Below are 16,566 nucleotides of genomic sequence, written 5' to 3' on the forward strand. Positions count from 1 at the left end.
AGAAGCAGGATATGTTGCCCATCACAGTAAGAATTTAAAATTACATGTCTTAAAACTGTGAACATTTTCAGAATTTGAGGATAGCTATGCCAATAAATAGCAGTTACTTGATAGCTAGGTGACAATAGGACCAATCATAGTAACCTCTCGTTTTTTATTTTATTGAGTTACAAAAGGCAATTTGACATCCCATCATTCCAAAGGGTTTGAAGAGGCTTTTCCCTCTTCTTGCATGCGTGATGACTCCTAGATGTGTGCAGGGAATCACACCACTGCGCTGTGGCAGCGCAGCCCAAGGCAGTAGCAGCCTTTCCCACTAGGTAGGAAGGCAGCCAGGATACAGGCTGGAGGAAACAACCTGGAAAACCACAATAAGGCTTCTTAGTCCTTTCCTCACAAATTACTTTCTAAAACTAGACCCATAAATGCAGCTGATTACCTAAGACTTTCAAGGACAATCTTTTGTTAAGGATTAACAAAAGAATGACTATTCCAATTCTCTTTAAAATACCAACCTTAAAAAAAAATTAAACTCTCAAGTCGCTTTGGAAAGTGCTTAAATCATCTGGACATAAATATCACTTAGTGTCCTTGTTTTCCAACAAATGGCTTTTTCCATTGTTTCCATTAATTTCACCCATATTCGTTTTTTAAATAACAAGGCCCCTATCCTCATCAGCAAAACACACATATATGATTTAGCATATGAAGCTGGTAATTATATTCTGATTTACGGAAGATTTTTTTTTTCGCTTTTCGTCAGTTTTCAAGAAGTCTTCCCGTGATTTAACTGTAAACAGGAATGGTTTACACCTCAAATTAGAAGCCATTAATTAGCATGACGAAGTCAACTGCAAGATACCCAGATAATTTAAATTATTTAATCGCTAATCACCTTGGTGATTAAACTAAACTGTGGTATATTCTTTCAATAACCTTCGGTAGGTTATCGATCTGTCAGTAATTTACCTCAGATCAGCTAGAGATAAATATTAGCGTCTTTTTTTTCCCCCCTTAGCTTTACACGATCCCTTCTTGTAAACACTCAAAAAAGCTTTAAGGTTCTTTAATTCCAAATCCCTAATGAGTCACCGCTAGCCTTTTTGTAATCAGGGGAAAAAAAAAAAAAAAAAAGGTGAGCCAAAGTACAAATCCGGAGTTCGTCTTGTCCGTTTAACAATACAGAAACATCTTTTTTTTTAAACGTATGCTTCAGGCAGCGGCAGTCATAAAAGAAATATGCATAGGTGGCTTCAGGAAATAACGGGTTTGCAAAACCCAAGTGCTTAACAAAAAAAAAAAAGGCAGCCCGAATCTCTATACGGCAATATACAGCCCTCCAATAAATTACACAACAGTTGCATAGGCTGCAGAAATCGCGCAGGACAAGACTTACAGGGATGCCAATCCGCAGCATTTATAACACATGCACATGGCAAGAGACAGAGAGCAACACTAGCATTGAATAAGCCGGGAGGGCAGCGCCTCGCCACGCCGAGGGCTCCCCAAGCGCGCGTGTGTGTGTGCTGTGCGCGCGTGAGCCCCATCCTCCGGCATCTCCCCTCTTTTGGGGCAGTTTTGCTTCATTTGTTTCCTATTTCTGCTACATAGAAAGTAACTTCCATCTCAGCCGAGCCAGCGCCGCTGAATAGAGCCAGTGCTGCGGCTCTGTGTGCGTCAGATCCCTCCGCGCAGCCCGCGGCCTCCTCCCTCCTCCCCCTCCCCCGTCGGCCTCCACAGAGAAAGCGCCTGCCAGCCAACCCGCCGCCTCGGCTGCGACGTCTTCTCGGCTGGAAATAAAAAAATAAACAAATCTCTGCGGGCCGGGCCGGCCGGGGTGCGGGGGCCCGGGGCTCCCGTTCCCGACGCGCGGCGCGGCGCGGCGCGAGCGGGCGGGCGGGCAGGGCGGGTGCGCGGGCCAGGCCCCGAGCCCGGAGCGGGCGGCGGAGGCGCGGACTCGTTCCTGCGGCGGAGGGATCCGCGGCGGAGGCGGCCGCGGCCGGGGCCCGCTGCCTGAGAGTTGTTGTTTCCTCCTCCTCCTCCTCCGCCTCCGCCGCCGTTGCTTGAATGGTGGAGCCGAGGCTCGGCTCGTGAACGCACACTGACAGCTATAGGGCGGGCGGCGGCACCGTCCCCGCGTCCCCTCGGCGGCCGGGCGACTCGCCCGAGGCCCGCAAGTGACCCGTAAACATGTCTCGTGAGAGGAAAGGCCTCTCGGAGCTGCGATCCGGTAAGTCGGGGGCTGCCGGGGCCGCCGCACCGTGCGGGATCGCCGCGGGCCCCCGCCCCCCGCCGCCGCCGGCCGCTCAGCCCGTGTCTTTCCCCCGTCCCTCTCTCCCGCGCAGAGCTCTACTTCCTCATCGCCCGGTTCCTGGAAGATGGACCCTGTCAGCAAGCGGCTCAGGTACGGCGGCGCGGGCCGGGCCGGCGCTCGCGGCCGGCGGCCCACGGGCGTGGGGGGAGGAGGGCGGCGGCGGCGGGCCGGCGGGGCGGCGGGCCGGGGCGCGGGGCTCAGCTCGCCCCGCTTTGTTGTTGCAGGTGCTGATCCGCGAGGTGGCCGAGAAGGAGGTAAGGGCGGCGCAGGCCCGGCGCGTCCCCCCGCCTCGCGGCCGCCTCGGGGCCGCCGCCGGGGCGCGGGGCTCGGGGCTGGGGGAGGGTCCCCGGCGGGGCGCGGGCGGGCGGCGGGCGGGGGAGGGGAGCGGCCGGGGCCGGGGCCGTGGGGACCGGGCTCACGGGGCGTGCTCTCCCCGCAGCTGCTGCCCCGGCGCACCGACTGGACCGGGAAGGAGCATCCCCGGACCTACCAGAATCTGGTGAGACATTCGCGGCGCACGGCAAAGAAACTTTTCCCCGAGTCGAATAAAAATTGAATTTCCCGCAATTTTTTTTTTTACGGAGACAAAAACTTGGCCCGGGATCGTGCGGGCTCCAAAGGCCACGGGCAGGGTTGGAAGGTCGGAGCGAGGGCTTCGAGGACTGGGGCCGGGGGATGGCGGTACCCCCGGGGGCCGCAGGGGCCGTGGACAATGTATTTGTGATATTTTGTTAATGTGCTAGAAATAAAGATACGTCATGAGTGTTGTGCAGTGCAAGGCCCGAGGAGGAGGGGCCGGCGCGCGCGTCCGTGCGGCCGCGGGGGCGCGCGCGGGGAGCGGGGAGCGCGCCCGCCGGCTCCTCGCTAGCGCTGCCCGCGCGGCTGGCTCGGCTGGGCTCGGCGTTCTCCAGCGCCACACAATAGCTGCTGGCTGACTGCTCCAAGTGGCCTGAGCACCAAACTCGGAGGCGACCCAGCCGCGGCCGAACCTCCGCTACAGTGATTATTTTTTAAGTTCAATTTTTAACCTCTCCTTTTTGATTTCTTTAAATTCAGACCTTGGGTTTTTTATATTTTATTTGGAGGCGTTCAGATGGATGCATGTTAGCAAGCTGCTGCAGTTTTGCATTTACAAAATCATGCATTTGTAGAAGTGTGAAATTGGAAGTTTTAACAGCTATGGTCTAATTTTTATAATTATTGTTCAGTTAAAAACTATTAATGGAGGCCGCTGGGGAGTTTTGATTTTGACCCACATATTGACTGTGGGGTGGAACTTGGCTAATAAATTTTTTTTCCTTTTTTTTTTTTTGAGTTTACATGGAGATATATTTTGCTTATGGCTTGAAAAATAACCTTTTTTTTTTTTTTTGCCTAATTGTGGGTTTTCCAAGAGAATGTTTTAATAGTGTCTGAAGTTGCATTCTGAAAGTGGAACTATTACTACTTTGGCGAATGGCAAGGTAAAGTTGTTTCTGTGAAGTTGTTATTCAAGGAGCTGTAACTTGCCCAGCATTGGCTTGACCTAAACTGATTGAGGTTGTTTGCATGAATATTTATGTTGAGTAGTTGAAGTAGTCATACCAGGACACACCAAGCCTTTGAAATGTGTGCCGGGCACTCCTTTTTTAGACATGTAACTGTGCTTTTGTACTGAACAGTGCTACGTGGTCGGGGCTGAATGCCTAGGAGTTTCATGTAGTTGAGAATAAAGGTTTGTGAGCTGAAGGCGTGTAATAGTGGACATGGCTTGTTGCATTCTGAATGTAGTACGTCTAGCTTTTGTCTTAGGCTTCAATGTAAATTGTTGGTGACCAAGCAGCTGTTACTCAAGCAGTGGTCCTTAGATTTAAAATCTAGTGGAGATTTAGTGTTTTCAGGTAGTGACTTAGGGTAGTTTCTTTGAGTCAGTACTTGGGCCAAAGAGGATGGAATTTGAAGTAAACATTTGACGTTAATTTTAGGTTTTATAACATTTGACAAAAATCTTTGTTTCCATATCTGTATGACTACTTGAGGACACTGTCATCAAGGTTAAACTACTGCATTGTGAGGATGGGATAAGTTTTACAAAACCCATTTTACACATCTCTTAATCCACACATCCATCTAACCCATTGAGGATTACTGTTTTCATGAAGGCTGGTAATGATGTTTGCTGTTTTGTTTTGTTTTCTTCTGAATGAAGCAACTAATGATGCCTAGCAAAATTTTAGGTGTGCCAGCTCCTGTAGAAGTAGCTGTTTTATCTAGATAAAACAGTAGTGCCAATTTAGATTTAGGTTTAATTTGATTGGGAGAGGGAGTCTCATCCTAATAAAAGAATTTATATTCCTAGCCTACTTTCCACATTTAATATGTCTCTGTTAGTGTTATTTGTCAAATCTGCCTGTTTTGCATGAAAATAGTTTTTCAGGCTTCCAGACTGTTTACCTTACCTTACCTTAGCACACATATTCATGTTTGCTTTGCTTTACCATTCAAATTCTTACTAAAACTTGAGTTCTTTGATTCGTTTTCTCTTTTTTATTCATTCACATTAAAGTACCAGGTAGAAGGCACCATTTGAGGTGCTTGCATATCCATCAAATTATATATGTTAACCCACACATCTAGACATAAAGGTTTCTATGCACTTTAGTGTACCTTGAAGTTTTATGCCTAGGTAAGCACATACAAAATCTCAGATATATTTCTCTTAATTTATTCTTGTTACTTAAAAAGTTTTATGTGTTTATCAAATTGAATTTTGAACATTGCTTTTATTAGGCTATTTAAGATGTATTTTCTGTTTATACCTGGAAATGATTTGTTGATGCAGTATGTCAAATTGCCGTTTCTAGAAAATCTCAAGTTAGAGTTGTTTAGGATGGGGATGTGTATTCTTATTTTAATGAGTTTTAAAGTGAGTATTGGTTAGTATCTAGTCAGCTTACAGATAGAATTACAGTGATTGAATTTTGGACAAGAAGAAAATGAAGTTTTAAGGGCAGTTTGAATACTTAAAAGTTAAAAAATAAAATTAGTGCATTTATTTTACTTGTGATTAAAAAAGGAAATGCTTCTGAGAATTCTGCCTTTGATATTAATGTCATGATAAATTACTAACATCTGTGTTAACATTCAAAACATTTAAATAGCGAATGGAATTTGATAGGATATTAAAATTGTTTGAAAAGCAAAAGAATTTTTTTTTCAAATATTCATCAGAATTCTTTTAAATGAAGCCATAGTATTTAGGCAAACTTTTTATAGACTAAGAAAATCTAACTATATTTTGGGATTTAGTATTTTGAGGCAGTGTCTATTTCAGGCTGATTTGAAACCTGCTTTCTAACCCAGATTAGTCTGGAACCACATCTTGCCTTAGTTTCCTAAATGCTGAGATTAAAGCATGAACCGCCGGATTTTAGTTTATTTCTTTATTTGAGCACTTGGCTTATTCTACTTCCTAATTATCCCCTTAGATTACATTTTTTTTTAGGATGTCTTGCTACATGTTGAAATAATGTAATTTTTACTTTTTAAAAGTAATATATTTGCTCAAAATGCTTCCACTTTGTTAGCACCTCTCCCCTCCTCTCCCTTCCCCAATTGAAGAGCTTGGGAGTCAGGAGATATGCACTGGTTCTTCAGTCCTGATAACAGCTTGCAGGTCATCTGGGCAAACCCTAGAATTGCTGTTGCCTTAGTCCTCTCATTTCTAAAAGTGGATTTTAAATTTCTAACTTGAAAACCAGTGAGTTCGAACTTCTAGTTTAACAGCAATGCATTGTTTCTAAGTACTCAACTATATTTCATTTTTTTTTCCCAAAATGTAAATGTTGATTCAGAACAATAAGTCCTTTTCATAGTGTCATTTTGGGGGTGGTAAAACCATTTCTTCATGTAAAGATGAAGATGATTGATATACCAGCCATTGCTGATTACCTTTCCCTTGCTATGTAATAACTGTTTTCTACCATGATTTAGGTATTAGTTTTCATAGATTATTTATAGTCTCAAATTCAGATATCAGTAGAACCCATGATATGCCCTACTGAAGTATGTATTGACATTGGTATGTATACATTTATTCAAAGCATGCTGACTAATGGGAAAATGAAGGTAGAAATCCTAGGAGGGGAGTTTTAGGAAAATAGTATGTTTTTTGAATCAGAATTTGTATTCTATTATTAAGGTGTTTTCTAGACTTCAGTATGAGTCTTCTGGGAGGAGAGAGACATATGAGGAGGCAAATGTGTACCAGTAAAGTTGCTATTTTTTTTTTTTAAGTAAAGTGTTAGTAAAATAGTAAACTTAGCTTGACAACTCAAAAAGTAGGGCTTTATTTAGTATCTTAAAATTATTATAATGGGAAATGTATGTTAGTATGAAGGAAATAGCAATGTATGCTGAGGGGATGAAGGATCCAAAATTACCTTTTTTTACACAATTATTGGGCCTTGCATCATTTTTAATAATTTGAAGCACTTATAAAATTTTTTAAAAATGAAATCAGTCCATGTTAGAGTCCTAATACTTAAATTGCAAAGTGACATGAACACAAAAAGTGAATTGTTTCTTTCCTGACCACATGGCGATTAATAGGATTATTGAGTGGCAGAAAAGTATTGAAAGTATCTCTTTCTCATTGTGTAAGATGGGTTAATTGTCTGCCTTAAGAGGTGTTATGAGTAATAACTAGTGAGACACATAGAATATGTAAGCATTGGGTATGTTGTTATTAGCATTTGCAATGATAGTAAAGGTTGTTCCAAATGGAGCTTTGAGGTGTTGTAGTTGTGTTTAAGGCAAATATTTATATGTGAAAAGTACATATAACTTTGTAAACATACCCACAATTTATTAGAAAGACTACTTTAAAACTTTAGAAATTGCTACTAATACATACTTCATAGACTCAATGATGAAATGACCAAGCCTAAGAAATGAACAAAATTTAGTAAATGTAAAAAATAAATAAATAAATAAATTGCTTAAACATTGTGTGGATAGAAAAGTTGTTTGCTAATTTTGCTATGAATTCTTGTGTAATAACAAACCATAAGAAATGTCTGGGTAGTTGTTCTGAATTAAAGACAAGAGGAGTTTCGTAGTTGTTCTTTGGTTTTGCTTGTAATGATTATTAGGAGCATTGTAATGATTATTGGGCATCTAGGAGTTCATTAAGAGGGACTGGGTGTTAAATTGGCCTCCTGCTAGAAATTAGGAATTTTAAGTCATGGTGGCTTGTGCTCTTTTTGGAAATTGCAAGATATGTTTTGGTTTTTGTTAACCTTTTCCAAAATATTTTCTAAATAGAATTTAATATTTTCTTGTCCTTTTAGATTACTTTTAGATTAAATAAATTCTATCAAGTGGGCTTAAAAAATTTCTCAGTTGGCCTGGAGAGATGGTTTAGCAGTTAAGCACTTGTCTGTGAATTCTAAGGACCCCCATTTGAGGTTCGATTCCCCAGGACCCATGTTAGCCAGATGCACAAGGGGGCGCATGCCTCTGGAGTTCCTTTGCAGTGGCTGGAAGCCCAGGCACACCCATTCTCTCTCTCTGTCACTCTCAAATGAATAAATATAAAATAAAAATATTAAAAAAAAATTCTCAGTGGTTAAAGGCATGTGATTGCGAAGCTTGACTTTCCGGGTTTGATTCGCCAGTGCCCATGTAAAACCAGATGCACAAAGTGTCACATGTACCCAGAGTTTGTTTGCTGAGGCAGTCCCTGGTGCACATATACCCCCGCTCACAATCAATCAATCATCTATCTCAAATAAATAACTTGATAAGATTTAATTTTTTTATCATTCAGAGTTACTTTATAAAACAGGCTACACGTTTTTGTTTTTGTAGATTTAATGTGGAGCCTCTTCACCTGCAGGCATTCTTTTTATTGCCAAATTTTCTGTTGTCTACCATATCCTTCTGGAATTGCAACAGATAAAGTTGAGTCCTACGCAGTTTATTCTATATGGTATCAAATAGGTTGATTAAATTGATTAAATAGGTTTCTCAAATTTTAGGATTTACAGAAAAAAATATCTTTACTATTAATCCACTTGGTTTTAAATAGTAGGCAATACTGAACAGTCATTTAAAGTAATTTTCAGATTTAAGTTTTTTGATTTCAGGAAAATAAGGCATTACTTGAGTACTTGACACATTTTAAAAAACTAGGTAGTAAGGATTTTAAGTTGTTACTATTTTATTGAAGGATAAGAAAGGCTATTAATAGTTAAATTGAAGTTTTTAGGAATAAATTTGAAATATTTGAAGGTTTTCAGTTTTCATTAGTTTGCTTGTGAGAAGCTGTTTTATTGACATGACTATTTTGTGAAAGTCAATAAATTTCATTGGAATATTTTATGAAAAGCTATTTTGAAAAGATAACTGAAAATAAGTTACTTTGAATTGGTAAAAGTCTTGAATATATGAAACTTGAGAATGTAGGGTGCTGAAAAACAAAAAGCAGCTATATTCAACAGATGCATATCAATTTGAGAATATTTGGTCACTATGTCATCAACCCATAGTTATTTACTACAAATGTATGAACTAACATGAACTTGGCCAGGCCAGATAAAGGGAAGATAAGTTTGGAATATTAAAAAAATTGAAGTGGCAACATAGTCTGGTCTATCTTTTCCTTAGATTAAAATTAAATTGTAATGAGATTTATTAGATAAGCTGCTGGTTGTTATTTGGCATTACAAATGAGGCAGTACCAAAAAGTCCATGAATTCTGGACTCCTGCTGTGTTGGCCTCTGGTCTTGGTGACAGGATCTATTTGCTCTCTTGTTTTGGGTGCAAAATAGGTATATAGCATATCGTGCTCAAGGTTAAAATATAAGAATGCAAGAAATTACCACTTTTATTTGTATCAGTTGATTCTGGTTTAGTTTGAGGAAGTACTAAGTTGTAGGCAGCTTGGTGAAACATGCATTATTGAAACTTCACTGACATTGTATGAGTAGTATTAGTTGTCTTGATTGAAAAACTTCACTGATACTGTATATGAAGTAATAGTTATCCTGAGTACAGAAAGCTGAAGCATAACTAAAAATGAAACCGGTTGTTAGTACTATTTGCATTGACATTGTAGGGTAAGCAGTTTAAGGATTTTTCCTTCTTTTGGCTAGTAGACAATAACCTATACCAGATTCATAAATTTGAGTTTTAAATTATATACTTGTTAAAGAGATATAGTCTCTTACTGAGATTCTCTGTTAGTGAACAAACTTCACTTAGCAAATATTACTTGATTTAAAATCCTAGAAATGTATTATTTTAAGGACCTAACTTGTTCTTTATGATTTACAAAAAAAAAAAAAAAAAGCTACTTTACTAGAGTATTCCTACTCTGTATGGAAGTATGGAAGCTTTAATTCTGAATAGAGGATTTTTTTTTTTTTGCTTTATTTCATTCTTGTTTGTTTTTTTTTTTAAATAAGACATCAGGTTGTGATGAATAACATTAGCAGTATTCTGTATTGCATTTTCTTTGACAGGTTGATATTGAGAATTGTATTGAAATACAAACTAAATTATCTAGATGAGTTCTTAATGGTTGGCTAAATTCTTTAAATAAGATTGTCTTTCAAGTTGTATTTCAATTGCTTACTCACAATTAGAAGAAATAACCCTCCAGAGTAATTTGGATACGTGATAAGGTTGTATACTGTTAGGCTTCTAATTATACGGAAGTCATAAACATAGAAAGTTCTCAAATTAGTTAGCTCAAGAGAATTTGGCATGTATGTATATATGTAGGTTTTGCTAAGTTATTTTTTTTTTGCCCACAAGGTAGGGTCTCATTCTAACCCATGTTGACCTGCAACTCACTCCTGTAGCCGCAGGCTGCCCTTGAACTCACAATCCTACCACTGTCTAAGTGCTGGAATTAAAGGTGTGCACCACCACAACTGTTAGGTTTTAGTGACCAAGCTTGTGTGATGATGGGGAAAAACTACTTAGTTCCGAGAAGGAAACAGTAATACAATTTTTTAAAGCACTGTAGAGGTTGGGTTTGGAGGCAGAGATAGGAGTGGCCAGCCTGGGAATTGAGAGTGATTATCAGGTCAGCTTGGACTAGAACAAGACCTTACCCACAGTAGATTTGGAATCAGGAGACTTAGGTTTGGTTAGTTTTTTCTTTTTTCTGATGGTATATCATTCGAAAAATGGACTTGAGTTCTTTACCTATGAGATAGGAAATCCTTAATTTGTTTGCTTATAAAGAACAAAAGTTTTCAGATACACTTGCACGAAATTTATTTTCCTGTGGAGATGTTAGACATCTGATTAGAAAGTGCATACTAGCTTTAAAAGGTGATAGATAAAATTGAACTTGTACATTTTTTTTGTAAATTTGGTCATTTTGAGAATTTTAATAACCAAGATTTTTAGTAATAAATCTTAGAGTAACTTTTTTTAAAATTTGAAATCTCTTATTTAATAGTCATAGAAATAAAAACAGGCTTTTTAGAGTGTAAAATATGATAGAGAACAGTAGTAAATAGCCTTTTGGATTTGACAGAATTTACTGGACCAGTCAGATATTGAAAGCATGTAGATGAAGTGAATAGTGTAGTCAACATAGATTATTTTGGGGGCAAACTTAAGTGAATCTCATTTTCAAAAAGATTCAGTTATATGCTACAGGAACAAATAGCATTTGTAAATCAACACAGGCATACCAAGTAATTAGCATGAATGTATTGATCTTTGAAAAGCTCATTGAAAACATGATTAATAAATACAAAACAGTCATGCAAGTAAGGGATAAAAGTAAAAATGAAACTGCCTGGGGAAACAAAAGAATAATAGGAGGGGCAGGGATGAGAGGAGAGGAGTATGCTCAATATAGAATACATACTTGTATGTAGACTTCTAAAAACCAGAACTTATACCCTTGTTTAGTTAGTTTTCCCCTAACATAGTAAATATAAAGTTTGTAATTGGGAATGTAAATACAATAAGTCAACTCATGTCAAATGCTGTGCTAAGAACATGATGATTTAAATAATAATTTATGATGCCCTTGAGTGGTGGTTACTTGAAATCCTAATCGTAGAAGTGTTTTTTTTCCGTGCTCACTGTAAGCAAGTGCAACCCAGGTTGTTTGAATATGGATAGTTCTTTTTTTGTTTTGTTTTGTTTTGTTTTTCGAGGTAGGGTCTCACTCTAGTCCTGGCTGACCTGGAATTCACTATGTAGTCTCAGGGTGGCCTTGAATTTTCATGGTGATCCTGCTACCTCTGCCTCCAAAGTGCTGGGATTAAAGGTGTGAGTCACAATGCCCAGCAAGGATAGTTCTTAATGATAGTAAGTTTGGTAGCTTCTAGTGTCTTACTCTGCTGGTAACACCTTTTAATACTGTCTTCTGATAATGGCAAAATTTGTTGGCTAGAAAGGATGATTGCTTGTGTGCCACCCTCAAAGAAGCTATGAACTCAAGGATGCAGGGTTGTAAACTAGCCAGCTCAGTTTTATCCCTTTACCCTTTTGTACTGTAAATTCTCAGATAATTGTGTCACTCAAGTTGCAATGACTCTAGAAATATTAGTTATATGTGATCTGAGAAAGGTATGATATAACTGATTTTTGACCTCAGTGGAAAAGAAATACAAAGAGTTGCCTTAGTTTCCCAGAATTCTCTTGTTGCTGATGTTGGAACCTTGATATTCATGTCAGTAAGTAAAGTAAATTGTGCAAGAAACATGTTTCTAAAGGCCTCTGAGCTAAGGATGGTTATTAAAAATTGTGAGGTAAGTTTAGTTATAAATTTCATATTAACTAAATCAAGATTTTAAATTCTTGGTATACAGTGTAATCTCAAGAATGTTGAGAAAAGTAGAACTGTTCACATTGATTTCCTGTAGCCATTTTGGATGAGTATTTAGTATTGTCACTGTGTCATTGTAGCTTTATCTGCTACTTTTATCCTTAGGGTTTTGAAAATTGTTCCCTGTGGCTTGTAAGGATGAGTTGATGAGATGTGCGTTTTGGGAAGAGCATTCTAATTGCAGTACAGAGAGTAGGTTGGGATTATTTGGAAGGCATGAGTATGGGGAAGACAGGAATTAATTGCAAAGATGATTTGACTTGTGTGGGCTGTTAGGGAGTTAACATAGGTTTAAGAATAGAAAGGCAAAAAACTGGGTGATTGGATATTGGTGATGGGGTGGGAGGAAGGAATAAGTAGTTAAGAAATGATTCTTGGATTCTGGCCTTTAAAGTTTGGATAGATAGATAGTGTTGACATTTTACCAGTCTTCAGAATATTTTGTGTGGAGTATTGACATGAGGATACTTGAGTTCACTTTTGCAAGTGCATATTTGAAGCTTTATTAGGATTCCAGGTTTCCTAAGAAAGTTGAATATGCAAGTATGAAAATCCATGCATATTTGGTTGTTGGCATAAGACTTGTCCAAGGAAAGAAAGAATACACAGTGTGAGCAAAAATAAAGTATGGCTTTGGGATTTCACAATGAGGACCTCAAGGAACTTCATTTGAATGGCTAAGGAGAAGAGGATAAGCTTATAAAGAAGAGAAGGAAAGGTTAAAGAGATAAGAGAAAAGCCAGGGGATGCCTCAGAAGTTAAGAGGAAATTGAGAAAGTATTCAACAGCATGAGATAATACCAAAACATTAAGACATGGATTAAAGGATGAATAACTAGGTGAACTTCTTTTTTAAGTTATAGGGTTGAAAGCTATTTTACAGTAGAAATGAGAAAATTGGAGGATTCTGAAATGAGACAGACTTAAACAAAAACATGTCTCAGAAGAAAAAGGGAATATGGTAGCTGGATCATTAAAATTCAGAGGGTTGGATAACAGATCAGGTAGGATTTTTGGCTTTTCCTAAGGTAGAAGCAACATGAGGATGTTTAAATTCAGGAATGAATAGGAATGCACTTAGTATGAAGGTAAGGAGAACTAGTTACTAGTTTTGGATTACTGAGAAGTTAGAATTCAAAGCATAGATAGAGGGATTAGATTTTAGACATTAAGAGGCACACTGTGCTCGGTGTGGTGGCATATGCCTTTTTAATCCCATGCAGAGGTAGGAGAATTGCAGTGAGTTCAAGGCCACCTTGAGACTACTGAGAGAATTTCAGGTCAGTCTGGGCTAGAGTGAGACCCTACCTCGAAAAACAAAGAAACCAAAAAAAAAAAGGTACAATGTTAGTAAGAAACAGGATAGGTACAGGTGTAGCTTTATAAGTTTAATGAAGAGGAAACAGCAGGCTTCATACCCTCACCTCCATCAAGTATGCTATTATAAATTGAGGAGTGTGGACGAGGGCTTAGCAGATTTTATGTTCTGGAAAAAGACAACATAAACGTTGTTAGTCTACACCTTTTGGTGGTAGCATTTCTTGGACTAAGAAAGCATTGACATAGGTGCACCCTGGTGCCACTTACATAAGAGTACTTTTACTGTATATGCACTTATACCTGTTTAGTCTAGGTTATGGTTTGGAGAATGTTCTGTGCCTTTGAAAAATAATCAAAACCATCACAATAAAATTGCATAAATTAAAAGTGTTTTTTTGTTTCCTCTATTTTTTTTTTTTTCTCACAAGGTAGGGTCTTATTCTAACCCAGGGTGACCTGGAACTCACTCTATAGTTCCAGGTTGGCCTCAAATTCACAGCAATCCTCCTACCTCTGCCTCCTGAGTGCTGGGATTAAAGGTGTGAGCCACCACGATCAGCCCCCTTTGCTCTATTTTTATGTACTTGGATAGGTGCTAACAAAATGTTTTGGGTTTTTTTTTGGGGGGGGGAGTAGAGGTCAGTAATATCTGCATTTGCCAAGTTTAATCATTTGTTGAACATATTACTTCATTAGGTATTGTGTAGGCAGAGTTAAAGAAGTTTTAATCGTGTTACACAGGACTTGGACAAATTAGTCAGCAGTTTCAGTATAGTGCCAAAGGTCTTTATGATGGCCCTGATGGGGGGGGAGGGGTAGGACCTATGTGGGTATTTCTTTGTGATGAGGATCAGAGTTCCCACTAGATTCCTACTGATGTTTTCAGTATTGGAAGATATGTAAGACAGTTACTATAGATGCCACAAAATAGCTAAGGGAGATGAAGGGAACCATAAAAAGGAATGTCCTGTGAGGACACAAAGAATGTACAGAAAGAAGAGAATGAGGTGGTGTGCATAGGCCTTGGAAGGAAGGCAGTGAGGAACTGAGTAAGACATGAGGAGAATGAGGTGTGGACATGGCTGGCTTAGAAAACTGCCAGCAGAAAATCAGTTTCTATATTTAAGTTGCGAGAGAAAGAAAGAGTTTAAAAACTGACAGCTTCTCTTCTAACTGGAAAATAAAAATTGATTATAAAAAAATTGGAATATTCTGTCAAAGAAAGCTTTGGTCAAAGTGGATTCCTACTATTTTATTCAAAAGTAGAATTTGATTTTATAATTAATTGAAAAGTACAATTCTATAGTAAGGATTTTTAGGCTTATTACTTAATAGTTATTTTGCCAACAAATGCTAAAACAAGATAATAACAAAACTGAAGTAATGAACTTAATTTTGTTAAAGTAAAACTGCTAAAAGGAATTTTGAGCAGTTTTAGAAGTCACATTAAAATAATCATCATACATAAGTTTACAACTGAAAGGAACTTAATAAATGTTCAAAACCTAAAAATTAACTTTCGGCCAGGCGTGGTGGCGCACACCTTCAGTCCCAGCACTCAAGAAGGCAGAGGTAGGAGGATCACCATGAGTTCAAGGCCACCCTGAGACTACATGGTGAATTCCAGGTCAGCCTGAACTAGAGTGAGACCCTACCTCGAAAAACAAAACAAAAAAAAGTTACTTTCATGTAACATACATGTAAACCAATCTCTTGCTGTTGGAAAATAACACCCATTAGGCTTTACATGGGTGGCTGGGAAATTGAATCTGGGCCAACATGCTTTGCAAGCAAGCACATTTAACCACTGAGCTTTCTCTCCAACACCTAAGCTTTTTCATTTAAATTTCATTTTCCTTTTTATAATAAAATTCTGTTTTCCAAGATTAATTTTTATGTATTTGAGATAGAGGGAGATAGTGAGAATGGGCACACCATGGCCTATAGCCACTGCAAACTCCAGATGCATGTGCCACCATGTGCATCTGGCTTATGTGGGACTTGGAGAATTGATCCTGGGTCCTTAGGCTTTGTAAGCATGTGTCTTGACCTCTAAGCCATCTCTCCAGCCCTAAAATTTTGTTTTTAATTGCCACCCAATAATTCTACATGTTTATGTGTGATATAATACATGCATGTATTGTATGGTTACCAGTTAAGCATATTAGTATACTATAACTTCATGCATTTCTCATGGTAAAAATATTTTGTTATATTTTCTTTTTTTAAAATACTTTTAGTTATTTACAAGGAGTATGGGGAAGAGAACAAGTGAGGGGAAATGGGTGTACCTCCTGGCTTCTACTGCAAATGAATTCCAGGTGTATGTATCAGTGATTCTCCTGTCTCTACCCTCAGAGGACTGGTTACAGGTCTATATGGCCATGCTTAACTTGTTTACATGGATGCTGGGCATTGAATGCAAGCTGTTTCAGGCCCTCATGCTTGTGGGGCAAATGCTCTTTTCCTGTGAGCCATTTCCCCAGCCCTTTAGTAGTTAACTTAAAAAAATATATATGTCTGTTATTCCGCAGCTAAGAGAATAAGGGCTGGGGTTGTAGCTAAATGTTAGAGTGCTTGTATGGCATGCTCAGAGCTCCGAGTTCTAGCTTCAGTCCTGAGGAAGAAAAAATGTGTAACAGATGAACAAAATAGAAGGAAATGATTTAACAAGCACCTATTTCCCCATCAGCCTTGCTTTAGGGAATTGATACAAAGATTTCCATTATTCTTATAATCTCGATTAATATTCAAACTTGGTCTCAAGACCATTTTTCACTAGTAAAAATTAGGTATTTTTGTTAATGTGTATTTATTATAGAAACTTAATAACACATTAGAAAGCTATTAAATACTGCTATGTAATCCTAGTTCATGTTAGTACAAGTAACATTTTTATAACTATTTTCTAAAACAAACTGGTGAGATGAGTAGACTGCTATACAATTTTGTGAATCTAATATCTGATTCATTAGATGACTGTTAAAGAACTTGAATGTCCTTCATTCAATCTGTTTGATATCATGTCATGTGTGGGACCTCTGGCCACTGCCACCATATATACCCATGAGTGAAAAAGATGAATTCTTA

The 16,566-nt window shown here is 38.8% G+C and overlaps 1 protein-coding gene across 2 annotated transcripts in view; it reads left to right on the forward strand.

Annotated features, from left to right (window-relative positions):
• The first annotated feature begins 1,974 nt into the window (after window positions 1-1,974).
• Window positions 1,975-16,566, forward strand: part of LOC101599483 (pleckstrin homology domain interacting protein) — a 148,301-nt gene continuing 133,709 nt past the window's right edge. The window contains exons 1-4 of one of the 2 annotated variants that reach the window (XM_045160004.1): window positions 1,975-2,230; window positions 2,346-2,404; window positions 2,539-2,568; window positions 2,754-2,813. In XM_045160004.1, the coding sequence (XP_045015939.1) occupies window positions 2,191-2,230; window positions 2,346-2,404; window positions 2,539-2,568; window positions 2,754-2,813 (189 nt within the window). In that variant the 5' untranslated portion in view covers window positions 1,975-2,190. The remainder of the gene's footprint in view (window positions 2,231-2,345; window positions 2,405-2,538; window positions 2,569-2,753; window positions 2,814-16,566) is intronic. The other variant, XM_045160003.1, reaches the window with a different exon arrangement.

Source organism: Jaculus jaculus, chromosome 10, assembly GCF_020740685.1.
Source record: "Jaculus jaculus isolate mJacJac1 chromosome 10, mJacJac1.mat.Y.cur, whole genome shotgun sequence".
Classification (NCBI taxonomy): domain Eukaryota; kingdom Metazoa; phylum Chordata; class Mammalia; order Rodentia; family Dipodidae; genus Jaculus; species Jaculus jaculus.